Below are 15640 nucleotides of genomic sequence, written 5' to 3'. Positions count from 1 at the left end.
CGGTGGTCATCTGGTGAGCACATCCGCCTCACAGTGCAGAGGTCCAGAGTTTCATTTCAGCCTTCCCATGAGGAGTTTGTATGTTCTCCGCACGCCTGCGTGGGTTTCCTCCGGGTACTCCGGTTTCCTCGCACTACATTACAAATACATGCATGGTAAGTTAATTGAACACTCTAGATTCTCCCAAGGTGTGAGTGTGAGTGTGAATTGGTGTTTGTCTGTGTGTGCCCTGTGATTTGCTGGCAACCACTTCAAGGTGTACCCCGCCTACTGCCTCAAGACATTTGGGATTGGCTCCAGCACGAACGTGACCTTTTCGAGGAGAGGAGACGCAGATAATGGATGGATACATTTGTTCTTGTAATTATATGGCTTTTTCTCTTCAATCTGAAGTCATACTAATAATAGTAAATGTACTGTAAGTGCAACAATTTCCCTTTTTTCATGGTGGCCTTGAGACTCCTTCTTTGTATTCAATGAAGGAAAAAGAAACAAACCCTTACCAAAGATTGTATACAGCGTCCCCATGAGGAAGTCATTGTCTTTTGATATTCTGGACACAAACAGATACGTTTCGGAGGCATTTCCCATCTGAAAGAAAATGGGAGAACAGACACAATGGAGGATAAAATGATTAGAAATATTTTTTCACCCCCTGGCATTTAACAAAAGCAAGCAACTTCTTTGAGGAATTTACACACTGATACCGTCTCCATAATTGAGAGCTATAAACTTCATGGCAGATCCAATTTTCTTCATGAAACTATGAGGAACATACCTCAATCAGTCTCAGAAAGCACTCTAATTAAATAATATATGCGCTGACTGCATGTATTCAGTTTCAGGTTATAGAGTTTTTTAAATTATATCTGGAATAACCTGCAATAACCTTGCCGTGTCACCCATTGTCACAGGCGTGGGTGATGTAGAAACAAAGAGCAGCACACCAAACCACCGGGAAAATGCTTTTATCATCCATTAACTGTAGCCAGTTCACCGACAAATGAGTGAGTAGGCACACAGATAATGTCACAATCCAGACACACCGCAGTTACCTTCAAAGTACAGATAGAAAGCCTGAGAAGATCGGGAGAGGGTTTTAGGTCAAGTCATGTAATGCTCTGCAACAGGAAGTGGAACAGGGGAACCCCCGTTTCACTGTCTCTTGTATCTGTAATTCACAATTAACTGGACGGAGACACATATAATTTGTTGTCATTGTAAATAGCAACGAGGACAGGAAAATGTGCTAAGGCAGAACTCGAGGAAGGCGCCGAAGCCTGGGGGGGGGGGCAGCATGGCAGGAAGATCAAGGGCAGACCGGGTTGGCAATGGGAGATCCCTCCAGGGTCAAGAGTTTTGCATGGACACATATCAAAACAATCTCACAATGATGGAGTCGTAAACAATGCCTTAAAAATGTGGGCGTAAGTGACAGACTGTGACAGACTGCAACAGACCCCAAAAAAGGGGGTGGCTCTCAATGTCCAGGATGATCAAATATGGAAGCAGGTTGGTGCATGGTGTATAAACGTGGATCAATATTCATCTGAAAAGTCTATAACTGCATCCTCCTCTTCGGTCACAGGAGCTGCCTCACATACACACACACACACGCACAGATCTACCATTGGGGCTGCAAAGTGGTCTCTAATTACCCACAACACATGCACAGCCGAATACCTCATCCGTAAGGGAAGATCTTCCAGTTTACCCGAATAAAAACACTTTGCTCACTCCAATATAATGCATGGACGGACCCCAGTGAGTCAATTTCTGCACCCGTAACGTCAAGCACTGTGGGCAGCTCAACTGCCCTGACTTTTAAAGGCAATGAGGGGAGCCACTTCGATCGGCAGGGAGTTGGCTGTGGTCCATCCCACCATGGTGCAAATGCCCTCTTCGTTATATTTGTGCAAATTTAGGGGGAAAAAGGGAGAAATAAAACAACTCCACCCAAATGCGCGCGACTTGCGGTGTCCCCAAAAATTTATATCCTGATATCAAATAAGACATTAGTAGTCATGCAGATAACTTCACAGTTTGTATAAACATTAAAGACCTGAAAGAAAGCCTTTGGAAAATTGGGAAGGATTTTGTTCCCAAGTCATGTACAGTCAGAAACAAACAGGAGAGCATGCAAAGGCAGAATTCATGGCTGCAGGTAGAATGCTGAGGGGATTCCCGGTTAAACGTCAAGACTGGCAGGAGCTGACGGCGTCGGCAACAGAGGAAAACTCCATGCAGAAATGTCAACCCACCAAAACGTTTGACTCTGCCCAAAAGGATTCTTGATCACTAGGCGCCTCCTTTTCTCACTCCTCTCAAAACTCCAATTTTGAGTTTCCCATCAAGCTACCATGCATGTTTTTGGAAAGTGGGAGGAAACTGAACTACCCGGAGAAAACCCACACAGGCATTGGGAGAACATGCAAACTCCACACAGGAAGGTCGGAGCCGGAATTTAACCCTGCACCTCTGAACTGGCGCGCGTTCTGATCAGTCATCCACCATGCCGCCAACACTTAATTCAACATTGAAAATTATAAACAATCGACTGACCCAACTCAAAGGCTAACCTCATCCATACAGGGAGTCTGCCGTGTGGTGCACCCTTCCCACTTATTTCTATGTGGTCGACATATTTTGACCAAAGCTTTTTAAACAATTGGGCTACACACTCAGAACCGAGACGCCCACGTTTTCAGGGTCCCCGGACAAGAAAGAGATGCTTCCATAGCTGTTCCGAGGCTGACCCTCTGTAACATCAGAAGGGACGTCAAAATGGCCATTTCAACCACTTCCGTCACCACTGCTGTCAAACACTTTAGCTCTCCGCCCCAGCTGACTTCGTGAGATACAAGTCAAGTTAATGGTAAAGAAAAAGACATTAACTGATCAATTAAGCTCAGCAAAACCTCATTTTTTTTTACTTGGACTTGGTCCTGCGTGTTTTGCGGATGTGTTGTGTGTTGTTTCTGGATATCAGTGAAATTTGTTTCATGGAACAATGAATGAGCGCAGTGTGAAAAATTACTTAGTTAAAGAGAGTGCAAGGAACATTCGTGTGCGACTGAACGTACATGTGGAAAAAAAAATATACATATATATATACAGTGAGGAGGAGAAGTGGTTAAGATAATATATATATATTGATTGACAGTTTGCATGAAATGAAAGCTTCACATGTGGGAATCTGAGTAACTCATCACCTTTTTATGGAGAAAATTTTGCATTCATGAATGATTCCAAGGGATCTCTGTGACAAACCACGCTTCACTGGTTTACAAATTTACAGACATATAAACACAGCGGACAGGGCAACACTGTCAAGGACAGTGAGCGGGTGGAGACTATGACTATAAAAGAATGGCAGGCTGCAACAAATGTGGGAGGACAAATGAGGGATGAGCAATAACCCAGATCTGAACCTGTCAGCGGTGTATGATTGAAAGGCGAATGAGTAAGATTACTGATCCAACATGTTCACCATATGCACGGGAGGCTTATATAGCTCATCCCGCTCACCAAGGACTGTGGATCCCCCTGGAGAAGCCGGAGTGCGTCTTCAGAGAAGAAGCCTTCACACGCCCCCTTGCCTCACTCTTTCATGCAGCCAATGTGACCATTGGCATGATTGTGAGTATGAATAGTCATCTCTTTATGTGTGTCCTGTGACCAGTCCAGAGTGTTGTCCAGCAGTGTCACAGTCAGCTGGATCCGACCTCATTTCTCGGATAAGCAATAAAAACGGGTTCTGTGGTTTGATGTTGTGCTGATATAACCTTAAAACCGGATTTCTACTGGGTTTAACTAATTTTGATGATGTAGTGATATAATCTCTTGTGATATATTCTGCATTTTTTGTGACTCATGCAAGACTTTAATTTAACACATTTGACTTAAATCATTGTCCTAGGCCACGATCGATCGGAGTATAGTTAACGAATGATGAAACGTGAATTCCTGGATTAAAAAAAAAATGAAAATACATTTTACGTGAATGAAATAAAATAACAATGAGTGTGTCGAAAAATAATAATAATTAAAATAAATCTACATTTTATGTTTCTAAAAGTCTTGCCGGAACTAAAACAATATTTAACAACAGTGTCCTTTGTTTTCATCTATGCCAATTTATATCATACATGATCTTTTGTGATTAATTTTAAATGTATTTGGGTAAAATTAGATTCATGGTCACAAACCCATGCACAAATGCCATATGTTATGTTCCTTTTTGTCTCCTTTTGTGTTCCGGTTAATGTTTGTATTTTCCCCAGTCAACTCCATGGTAAGCATTGGTGGGCGGCGCTTGCGGTTCCGCATCTGCTGACTGCGACAATCAACTGGGCATTTAAGGACAGTAGAAGTGAAATAAAGTTGCCGGATTCTTGTTTTGCTTTCCACCACAGTCTTTGCAACATTTGATCCTCATCTGTTTGCTTGACTGTTTACGAATGTCAAGTGAATTTTTGGAGCAATGAGCACTATTTTCATCGACAGCACATGTGTGCTCTGATGTGTGCTCTTAATTTTGGGGTTTAGTTTCACATGTTTAGGAATTTGTTCCAACAGGGACGCAAGATCAGGCGTAGAAGGCGGCCTTAAAGTGCCCACTTCAAGGGGACCAACTTTACACCATCCGCAAGTGGGGATCTTGCAGTTCTTATTATCGTACTTTATACACACATCGATCTCCTGCATGGACTGCAACGAGTCAGCTCTGCTTTCCACTATGTCGACCATGTGTGCGCCTCCCCAGCATTGAATTTAAAGTGAAAGATTGGGGCCGTTGGCAGTGAATCCAATTGGCAGTGTTCACATGACTGCTTGTAAATGCCATTCATGCTTGATAAATCTCTGAAACAAACTTGTTACTACACAAACCATCTGACATGTTATTGGAGTACAGTGGACAATGTCAAATACACAAAAATACTCTGGCTATCCTTGGTTCTATTATAATTGTGCCTGTCACTTTAGGCAATATTTAATTGAGGAGATTTGAAGAAACTGAGGGAGATTAAACAAAAAAGAAAGAAAGGCAAATCCTCATACGTGGCGTGAATAAATCTTCACATATTAAGACTCTTAGAATTGAACTAAACTATGTGAGGGCAAACAAAATACATATAACAAGCCTGGCTGTCATTTATCAGGAGGAGGTGGACTTGGAACATCAATTTCACGTCAAACAACTGTAGGAGTACATTATCCCATTAAATTTATGATGACATTTAATGACATTATGTCCAGCCTCCAACTTGCCATGGGCGATATCGTCATCACTGTAATATTTTTTGTGTGAGCAAAGCAGCAGCCTTTGGTCATAGCTGGAGATCGGAAATGAATTCTGTGCATTTCTAGGGATGAGAAATAATAAAAGAGACTGTATTTTCCCAGTCTGTGTGCAACATACTGTAAGATGATTGCATAAGAAGTGTGCGCCACATACACACAACACACACACTCTCACAACACACACTCAGTTCTTGCATTACAATTGTTTTTTTTTTGTTTTGTTTTTTTACAGTTACGTAATTTGCAGGCTTGCAATTTCAATTCTTGTCAGACTCATCAACAATTCGTCCTCAAAACAAAGGTTCATTTTCCACGCGCTTGATCAAGCAGTACCCTCCAAATCGGCCAGCACATTGTCTTTTTAAAAGTGCTGTTGGTTGGCATTTCCTCTCCATTAAAATCCAGATAAAAGAGCAGAAATGGGGTTGTGTTATTCTGTGAGCTAGAAAGACGAGCAAGCAAAATACAAGAACAAGAGTAATTGGCAAAGACTGTATCTCCAAGAGCACAGAAAGATATACTTGGAGCTGTGTACAACAGTAAGATTATGTAAATGGGACGTGACTGATTATTTATTAAAAGATACAGACAGCCTTGAGCCTTTTTCCCAACACAAATCAACAACTGCTCACTATTTCTTTTTCAAAGAACTATCACTTAGCCTTACAAATCCACTCATCCTGTACTCTGTGACCCGTAAATAATTGCATCTTTTCTCACTGCCACGGTTTCAGAAACCACAGCAACACGTACTAATAATTTCTTTGCAGGAGAAATGCGACAAACATGTTCAGATTTGATGGGTAATCCCACTGTTGCAATCAAAAACCTGTCCAAATATGAATAACCCAAGCGGGGGAGTGACACTAGGAGTAAACTGTCACCGATACATGGAGCACAAGGCTAAACTTCTTTTCAAGCCAGCAAATGAGTGCTGTTGTATGTGTTGGTGGTGATTCTAATCTCAAGATTGGCGAGTAGCAAGTCTGACAGGGGCCTCTTCATCAGAAACGCTATCTATGTCAATTTTTGATGATGAAGTTAGGGAGCTTTCTCCAAAGGACAGACTCAGCTTTCCTGCCAGAAACAACCTTTTAGATTTTATGCCATTCATTTATGTAGCAATTCCCGATTGTGTGTGAGAGAAGAGCTTTAGGGCACTGCAATAATACAGTACTACACAGTTTATACGATTATCCATATGTATGTCTCGCAATTTGTTCAAATATGATTTACAATGTGGAACATTATGCATACAGATGCATATCAACATTTTTTTTTCTTATGAGGTGCATCCTGAGTATATTATAATTCATCAATATGTCATTATATATCACTGCCAATATTACACTTTTCATTTTGCACAATTTGTACAATATTGCTGTTGCATAACTGGATTATATTTATTTATATAGACCAACATACAACACAACTATAAATCAGCCACAATCATGCCAGTCTATCTATCTATCTGTCCGTCCATTTTTGTATCAGGTACACCAATTTCCTCGCTTCCCATCCTCACGCTCCGTTTTGTGTTGCATACCTCTCTGTCCCACCGACCGCAATGATATTGTGCCACGTTGTTGTTGTTGTTTTTTTATCTTGATTATGGTAAATGGAGAATGATGGTCCTTGAGCAAGATACGTAACCCCCAGTTGCTCCTATCAGCAGGTAGCGGTAACAGTGTCAAGCGCTTCGAGTGCCAAAGGTAGAAAAGCGCTATGCAAGTGACAGCCCTTTTGCAGCAAAATCTTCGTTTCCATGGCATCACTTCTCAGTCAATTAAAGATGTTCTTGCACCTTCTTTTGTTCTCTGTGCCAATTTTGATTGACAGACCATTTGTAATTCAGCTGAAGCAAAAAAGGGACACGAAGCTTCCTGGCAATAGACTGAATAGAATGTCTTTTCCTTGTATGGTTTTAATGTACTAAGCTTATTTTCATTTTGTATATGTATATGTATGTGTAAGCATTTGCATGTATGTATTTTGTTTTGCTGCCTATGTGAAAATAAATAACTACAATAAAATACAAATACAATGATGGCCTTCCTGTGTGGAGTTTGCATGTTCTCCCCATGCCTCCGTGGGTTTCCTGCGGGTACTCCAGTTTCCTCCCACATTCCCAAAACAAGCATGGCAGGTCGATTGAACACTCTAAATTGCCCCTAGGTATGAGTGTGAGCGTGGATGGTCGTTCGTCTCTGTGTGCCCTGCAATTGGCTGACAACCAGTTCAGGGTGTACCCAGCCTACTGCCCGAAGATAGCTGGGGTAGGCTCCAGCACCCGCCGCGACCCTAGTGAGGAGAAGCAGTACAGAAAATGGATGGATGGAAGTTGCGTTTGATTTGAGCAAAGGGATAAAGTTCAATAAATCCAGTCATCTGTACAGTGAAACCGCTGTCCGAGTTCATCTGTGAATTTTCCTCGTGTGACAATATGAGTCGCACTCCCATCATGCTTTGCGGCCCTGAGGAGTGTTAATAGCATTTAAAATGCATGTTTTGTGTGAATTATATTTTTTCAATCATTATTTTATTGTTTCATCATTTGTAAGTATGCTATCCAGTTTGCTGTTAATAATAATAATAATAATAATAACTGTTGTTAATAATTTAAATTTTACAACTGTTAACATTCACAACTGTGCATTTAAAATCAGCTTTGTATCTTGCTAGACGACCACTAACAAGTCTAAACTTGGAATTATTTTTAAAGATCGTCTAATATTACCAGCCAGGCGTTTTTGTTTTTTTTTATGAGGATATTCAGCAGTGCATTGTCTGTTCCATGTTAACAGTATACATGGTGGCTATCAGGCACCAGTATCATCATATAATTAGCTTATTAACAACAAACAGAATAGCTGCCGTTATAAATTCCAGAAAGAACACCTGCAATTCTTGATGCATGACATATCTGTACTTCCTTGTCATGCAAACAAGAAAAAAAACAATAAACCTGCTTTCCAATGTGAGACTACATAGCAATTTCTTATCACACAGACAAGTGTTAACAAATACTTAGCACATGTATTGTTGCAGCAGCTAGCTACACTTGCCCATGCGCACCCGGCCAGAAACGTCTTTCACACTCAATGTGGGAAGAAAACGGATAAATGAGGAGACACACTGAGTGGATGTCAGGATGCAGACCGTATTTGCACTGACAGGATTGCATCCTGTTTTCAGTTGGAAACAGCCAGAACGACAGGCAGACACTTTTACCTTCATGTTGAAGTGCATTTTAAGGAGAAATCTCATTATTCAGCCCTATTCTATCTTTGGTAGCAAACAACGTGATTATTACACTGTAATGCAGCGCAAGTCAACTGCAGTCGTAATTACAATTTAAGAGGCCATAATGGGCACACCTGAAGGAGAAGTACAATAAATTGGATTGCAGCATTTAATCGTCATTCATAACGTGGTTAATTATTTACCTTCTATTTTTATTCACTTTTATTTATTTATTATAAAATACACCGTTATAGAGTACTATTTGTCCTTATTTAAAAAACACCAAGTATTTTTTGTTAGAGGGTGGAACAGATAGATGACATGTCAACTCAATTCAGTGGGGCAAGAAACACACCGCCATGTTATGGTTAGCATATTCTATTCAAGTTCTGAGGTTGTGGGTTCAAATCCTGGTTCTGACCTTCCTGTGTGGAGTTTGCATGCTCTCCCAATTCTTACATTGATTTTCATACACTTTACACTTTCCAGATTTCAAAATTTGAAAATGAAGTTTCTTAATTGTTTAAACTGATGAGAAATAATTCAGTTCTCTAAATTCTCCGTAGGTGTGAACATGAGTGTGAATGGTTTTGTCCATATGTGCCCTGAATTAGTGGCAAGCCAGTCCCGTGTGTAGCTCACCTGCTTGCAACCCTTGCGGGAAAATGCAATACAGGAAATGGATGGATGGATATTTCTCATTGGCAAAATGAAGGCGATATCTGAGCGAATCCAAGGTGGAACAACAGATTGCGTTTGAATTTGTGGACCAATCAAATAACTTATACGTCCATCTGCTCACCTCTCCGCTTGCCACTGACAAATGAGCTTCAAACAGCACTATGCTCAAAAATGCAGATTCTCTGGAGGTTTTTGTGTTTTTTTTTTATCCTTTTAATATCTCGAGCAATTATGCTTCCTTCCAACCCTCCATCTGCCTACTTGATGTAAGCCTGCTTCCACATTCAAACGCAGTCTCAAGACATTTCCAGATAGAATGTTTTTTTGACTGATATAATAAAAAATACTCATGGAAAATCCCATTTGAATAAATAAGCAACTTGTATTATGTTTTAATTTGAAAGATTATTAGGGCAAAATACAATATAGTACAATACAATACAACTTTATGTATATCGCACATTTCACAACAGCTGGAGCTGTAACAAAGCGCTTTCCATATGGTGTCATATAAATTAGCGGGTAATTAGAACACAAATTAAAACACATAATTACATTTTTAATAGATACCAGAAGAATAGCAGAACAGTGACAGTCTCATGTTGAGTCGGAAGCTAAAGAATAGACTAACAAAAGACTAAAACTAAAACTATAATAACATCATCCATATTACCGTATACATATTTTCTTGTAATCTATGATTGGAGCATTAGGGCACCATGACATTAATTAGATGTTGAAGATTTTGACTACCATGAAAAATAGCCCACAGAAACTTGACCTTCTTCTGATCGTAAAAAGGTCCAAGCAAAGAATCAATCACACGTCCAATTACTGCATCATACATTGTTAATCAATATATTTCAGATGAAAACAACGTTACTGCACAAAATTTGACATCAAATTGACAATGATCTGATGCCTGGAAACAATTGATGTCATGTTGATTTACGTTTTTGACCAAATTATGATGGCAATTTGTCAATGGTGTTTGATGTCATATTTATGTTGAAACGACATCAGATGTTCAGAGTGGAAAGTAAATGCTCGTCCTGCACAATTTATCCCATGAGTCACGAGTTATCTCAGCGCCCTCTGTTTATGTATTCTTTTTTTGTCCCCCATTCAGTCGAAGGCTCTCTTTTATGAACCGTACTGCTTAATGCTTGATGGTTTGCGATGGTGTATTGCAACGCTGTGACTACAACAGCTGTGAAATTGTCTCATGCAGTGGTTTCAGGAATAGGAAATTTAAAATTAAATAATATCCAATTTGAATCATAGTTCATAAAGAAATATAATCAGTCAAGGGAATGCATCTGAGCATCATTTCTCATCAAATTTTAAATGGCTTTCAGTTTTGTAACTCTTGCTCAGATCTTGGAGATTAAACTCAGTTTGACATTGCTGCTTCTAACCTCGCATTTACAGTACCAGAGTATGATTTACTTTTTTTTTTCATAAGCTCAACTAGCCTTGGATTGTAAAATGTAAGAGGAACATTCTCTCTCTCATTTCTTAAAAAAAACAACAAAAAAAAAAACAGAAAATGATGGTTTCAAGGACCTCTAAAATTAGGCACAACAAATTATTTCACACACACAAAAAACAAATAATTACAAAAGTCAATGACCCATTGTATGGCTCACTCAACTCTCCTCACAAATAATGTTTCATTTCCGCTCTATTTAAGTCGAGTTTTTAGCGCAAGTGATACTATTAGAAACATCACAGCAATATTATCTGTGGAATTGGAGACTGAATTTTGGCCCGAAGATTGTAAATAATAAACGTGTTTGATATTTACAAGCACAAATCATCATGTGTGTGAGGGGGAAGTGGAGTTCTCCTGAGCTAGTTAACTCCTCAAACTGCGACGTGAGGCAATGTAACCTATCAAAGAAGCCCTCAGCCTGATGAGCAAGGACATGCCAGTGTACAAAAAAATAAAGAGTAAAATCCTACCCATTGTTCATCCGTCCATTTTCAGAATCTGAACTGCTTGGCCTCCATCACTCGTGTCACGAGAATGATGGAGGCTACCCAAGCCAAGCCATCTTCGGGTGGTAGGTACGGAGCCCCGTACATGGACTGAAGGAGGGAAAAAAAAAAGTACCCTCCCAATGATTGGGATGTAACGCAAAGGCGAGGGCGCGCAATTTTATTATGTGCATCATTTATTATGTGCAGCGGTTCCGGCGCCGCGCGAGTGGCTGCCTGTTTACAGCAGCGTGGCTCACTATTGAGCCTTTTTCGTGTGTTTTTTCCCTTTACCCTTTTTATTTTATTTTTACCTCACCTCAGCAATGGACATCCAACTTGCGGTGGTTTTACTACTGTTGGGGGCTGTTTTTTGCGCGATCGTGTCCGGAGACGAAACTCGGAGCTACGGATCGATCGTGTACACAAGAGATCAGCTGTTAGCACTCCGTGCTAACCCCGCGTGTGCTCCCGGAGCGAGACCCGATATTCCCCGCGAGCTGAGGAGGAAGAGACGGGGATGTCGTGCGGGGGCTAAACGCCAGGCAAGGAGGAGACGATATCACCCCGTCCTCCCGTCCGTTATTATGGGGAATGTTCGATCCCTCCCCAACAAAATGGACGAGCTAACAGCGCTAACCCGGCACGAGAGGATTGTCCGGGAGGCTAGCTTGCTGGTGTTCACGGAGTCGTGGCTAACAGAGCTAACGCCGGACGCCGTCGTGGAATTGGACGGCTTCCAAATCCTACGTGCGGACAGGACACTGGAGAGCGGTAAGAGAAAAGGGGGAGGGCTGGCTGTGTTTGTTAATGATAGATGGTGTAACCCTGGGCATATAACTGTTAAGGATCAACTTTGCAGTCGGGACATTGAGATGATAGCTGTTAGCATGCGTCCGGTCTATTTACCGCGAGAGTTCAGTCATGTGATCGCGGTGGCGGCGTACGTGCCTCCCTCTGCTAACGGTGAGACAGCCTGTGATGTACTGAATGCAGCTGTGAGCAGGCTACAAACACAGCACCCAAATGCCTTGTTCCTTATCTCTGGTGACTTCAATCATGCTTCTCCTTCCTCCTCTCTGCCTTCATTCACACAATATGTAACATGCCAAACCAGAGACAATAAAATATTGGACCTCTTCTATGCCAACACCAAGGAGGCGTACACGTCACTGCCCCTCCCCCCGCTGGGCAAAGCTGACCACAACTTGGTTGCTCTCCTGCCTGTGTACAAACCTCTCGTCCGCAGGCAGCCAGCTGTGACACGCACAGCTCAGCGATGGTCCGGAGAAGCCGAGGAGGCCTTGAAGGACTGTTTCAACACAACTGTGTGGGAGGTATTCAGCGAAGCTCACGGTGAGGACATTAATGGTCTAACAGACACAGTTACAGACTATATTAACTTCTGCATGGAGAACACCATTCCCACCAGGACTGTAAGATGTTTCTCCAACAACAAACCCTGGATCACACCGGACATTAAAGCTCTCCTGAAGGAGAAAAAGAGGGCTTTTGTTTCAGGCGACAAGGACGAGCTGAAGAGAGTGCAGCGTCAGCTGAGAAGGAGGATCCGAGAGGGGAAAAAGTCCTACAGGATGCGGATGGAAGAACAACTGCAGCGGAACAATGCCAGGGATGTCTGGAGGGGCCTGAAGACCATCTCAGGCCACGGACAAGCAGGTAAGACCCAGAAGGGGGGGGGGCTTCAGTGGGCAAATGAGTTGAACCTATTTTTCAATAGGTTTGATCAAATGTCTGACCCCGCTCAGGCTTCCCTGATGCAGCCCCCACCCACCCCTCCTGCCACTGCGAACAAGACCCTCTCTCCCCCTCTCTCGCCCCTCTCTCTCTCCACAGGCTCCAGTTCCCAGCCACATCAGACAACCACCACTTCCTCCTGCTCAGCCTTGTTCCTCACAACATCTCAGGTGAAGAACCAGCTGAGGAAGATGAAGGCGAGGAAGGCGGCAGGCCCAGATGGGATCAGCTCCCAGCTCCTCAAATCCTGCGCAGACCAGCTGTGTGGAATCGTCCAGCACATGTTCAACCTGAGCTTGAAGCTGGGCAGAGTCCCCCAGCTGTGGAAAACATCCTGCCTGGTTCCGGTTCCAAAGACACCCCATCCGAAGGAGCTCAACAACTTCAGACCAGTGGCGCTGACGTCTCATCTGATGAAGACCCTGGAGAGACTGGTCCTCGTCCATCTGCGCCCCCTGGTCAGCTCCTCAATGGACCCACTCCAGTTTGCATACCAGCCTGGCATCAGTGTGGATGATGCCATCATCTACCTGCTCCACACTTCACTCTCCCACCTGGAGAAGGCGGGGGGCACGGTGAGGATCATGTTCTTTGACTTCTCAAGTGCTTTCAACACCATCCAGCCCGCCTTATTGGGAGACAAGCTGGAGCAGGCGGGAGTGGCCCACCACCTCATCACATGGATTCACAACTACCTCACAAACCGGCCACAGTACGTGAGAACACAGGACTGTGTGTCTGACGTGCTCCTCTGCAGCACGGGAGCGCCGCAGGGAACTGTGCTGGCTCCCTTCCTGTTCACCCTCTACACCTCGGACTACAAATACAATTCCACAACCTGTCACCTGCAGAAGTTCTCTGATGACTCTGCGATTGTCGGCCTCATCACTGACGATGACGATCGGGAGTACAGAGGGGTTACGCAGGGGTTCGTGGACTGGTGTCAGCAGAACCGCCTCCAAATCAACGCTGGGAAATCCAAAGAGCTGGTGGTGGATTTCCGCAAGCGTCGGCACTCTCCACCTGCACCAGTGAATATCCAGGGAACAGACGTTGAGAGGGTCTCAACTTACAAGTACCTGGGTGTTCATCTGAACAATAAACTGGACTGGAGCGACAACACAGACGCTCTCTATAGGAAGGGTCAGAGCAGACTCTTCCTACTCAGGCGGCTGAGGTCCTTTGGCGTTCGGGGAACACTCCTCAGGAACTTCTATGACTCGGTGGTTTCATCAGTCATCTTCTATGGAGTGGTCTCCTGGGCAGGAGGCATCTCGGGCCGAGACAAAAAGAGACTGGACAAACTGGTGAGGAGGGCCAGCTCTGTCCTGGGCTGCTCCCTGGACTCTGTGGACTCAGTGGGGGGCAGGAGGATGACGGCAAAACTGTCATCAATGCTGGACAAACCAGCCCACCCATTCAATGACACTCTGAGAACACTTTACAGCTCCTTCAGTGACAGACTTTTACACCCTCGCTGTACCAAAGAGAGATTTCGCCGCTCCTTCCTGCCAACTGCTGTCAGACTTTTTAACAAGAACATTGGGTCAGGCCTACAAACGGGAGGGCATTAGTGCAATTGTGCAGTCCTAGGATGCAATATTAACTACTACTGTACTTTCAGCCAAGGGTGTACTTAAATATTGACCAATGATGTATTTTGTTTACCATTACAGTATTCTTATTACAATACTTCTATCACTGTAGTATTTCTACCACTGCAGGATGTTCACTACTACAGTACTTTTATCATTGCAGTACTTTTATCATTGCAGTATTTTTCTATCATTGCGGTACTTTTACTATTACAGTACTTTTACCATTGCAGTACTTTTACCATTGCAGTACTTTCATCATTGCAGTATTTTTCTATCGTTGCAGTACTTTTACTATTACAGTACTTTTACCATTGCAGTATTTTCTATCATGCAGTACTTTTCTATCATTTCAGTACTCTTACCATTACAGTACTTTTATCATTGCAATATTTTTATGATTGCAGTATTTTCAATCATTCAGTAGTTTTTATCATTACAGCGTTTCCCCCTCCGTATAATGGACAAACATTAGGAGTGTTTCCTTACACTTAGATACGTTTATACTGTGTATATTTGCATGCTTTTTCTGAATGTCTGCTGCTAATGTTATACATTAACGGCTACATTACGCCGCCGACTCTGTGTGATCTATATCTTTGCTGCTGTAACACCTCAAATTTCCCCATTGTGGGACTAATAAAGGACATCTTATCTTATCTTATAAAGCAACAAAGATGGAGCATTCTACGTTCATGCACCTAATGTCCATTTGAGGGACATTTCTTGAACTCAAAGTCCTCCTCCATGACTCTTCCTGTCTCCAAGGAACCGTCGTTTCTCAGAAAGAAGCGCACTAGAGGATACAGTAGCCAAACTGACCCAGAAGCACATAAACAATCTGTTAAAACAAAAAATTGGTGAATTTCCTTGCAAAAAAAACAAAACAAGAACTGCCATATCTTGCAATGTTTGCGAGAGAATGCAAATCGTTGCAAGAGAAGCCAAAGAATGCAAGGGAATGCAAAATGTTTTGCAAGGGAATACAAAGGTTTTTTTTTTTTTCTTTTGTTAAATGTCAACTTCAGGGCTCCGTATATCGGTGGCTTACCTGATGGCTATTTCCAAATTCACAGGCT

The 15640-nt window shown here is 42.6% G+C and overlaps 1 protein-coding gene across 1 annotated transcript in view; it reads right to left on the bottom strand.

The window, feature by feature from the left end:
* The window catches only part of opn7b (opsin 7, group member b), a 51908-nt gene that overhangs the window by 18038 nt on the left and 18230 nt on the right, over positions 1–15640 (bottom strand). The window contains exon 2 of the mRNA XM_088291725.1: positions 504–591. Coding sequence (XP_088147851.1) covers positions 504–591 — 88 coding nt within the window. The remainder of the gene's footprint in view (positions 1–503; positions 592–15640) is intronic.

Source organism: Idiotropiscis lumnitzeri, chromosome 3 (assembly GCF_059441095.1).
Source record: "Idiotropiscis lumnitzeri isolate Australia: NSW breed Sydney's pygmy pipehorse chromosome 3, RoL_Ilum_1.0, whole genome shotgun sequence".
NCBI classification, from domain to species: Eukaryota; Metazoa; Chordata; class Actinopteri; order Syngnathiformes; family Syngnathidae; genus Idiotropiscis; species Idiotropiscis lumnitzeri.
The sequence above is the reverse complement of the archived record's forward strand: the minus strand, read 5'-3'. Positions and strand labels throughout refer to the sequence as shown.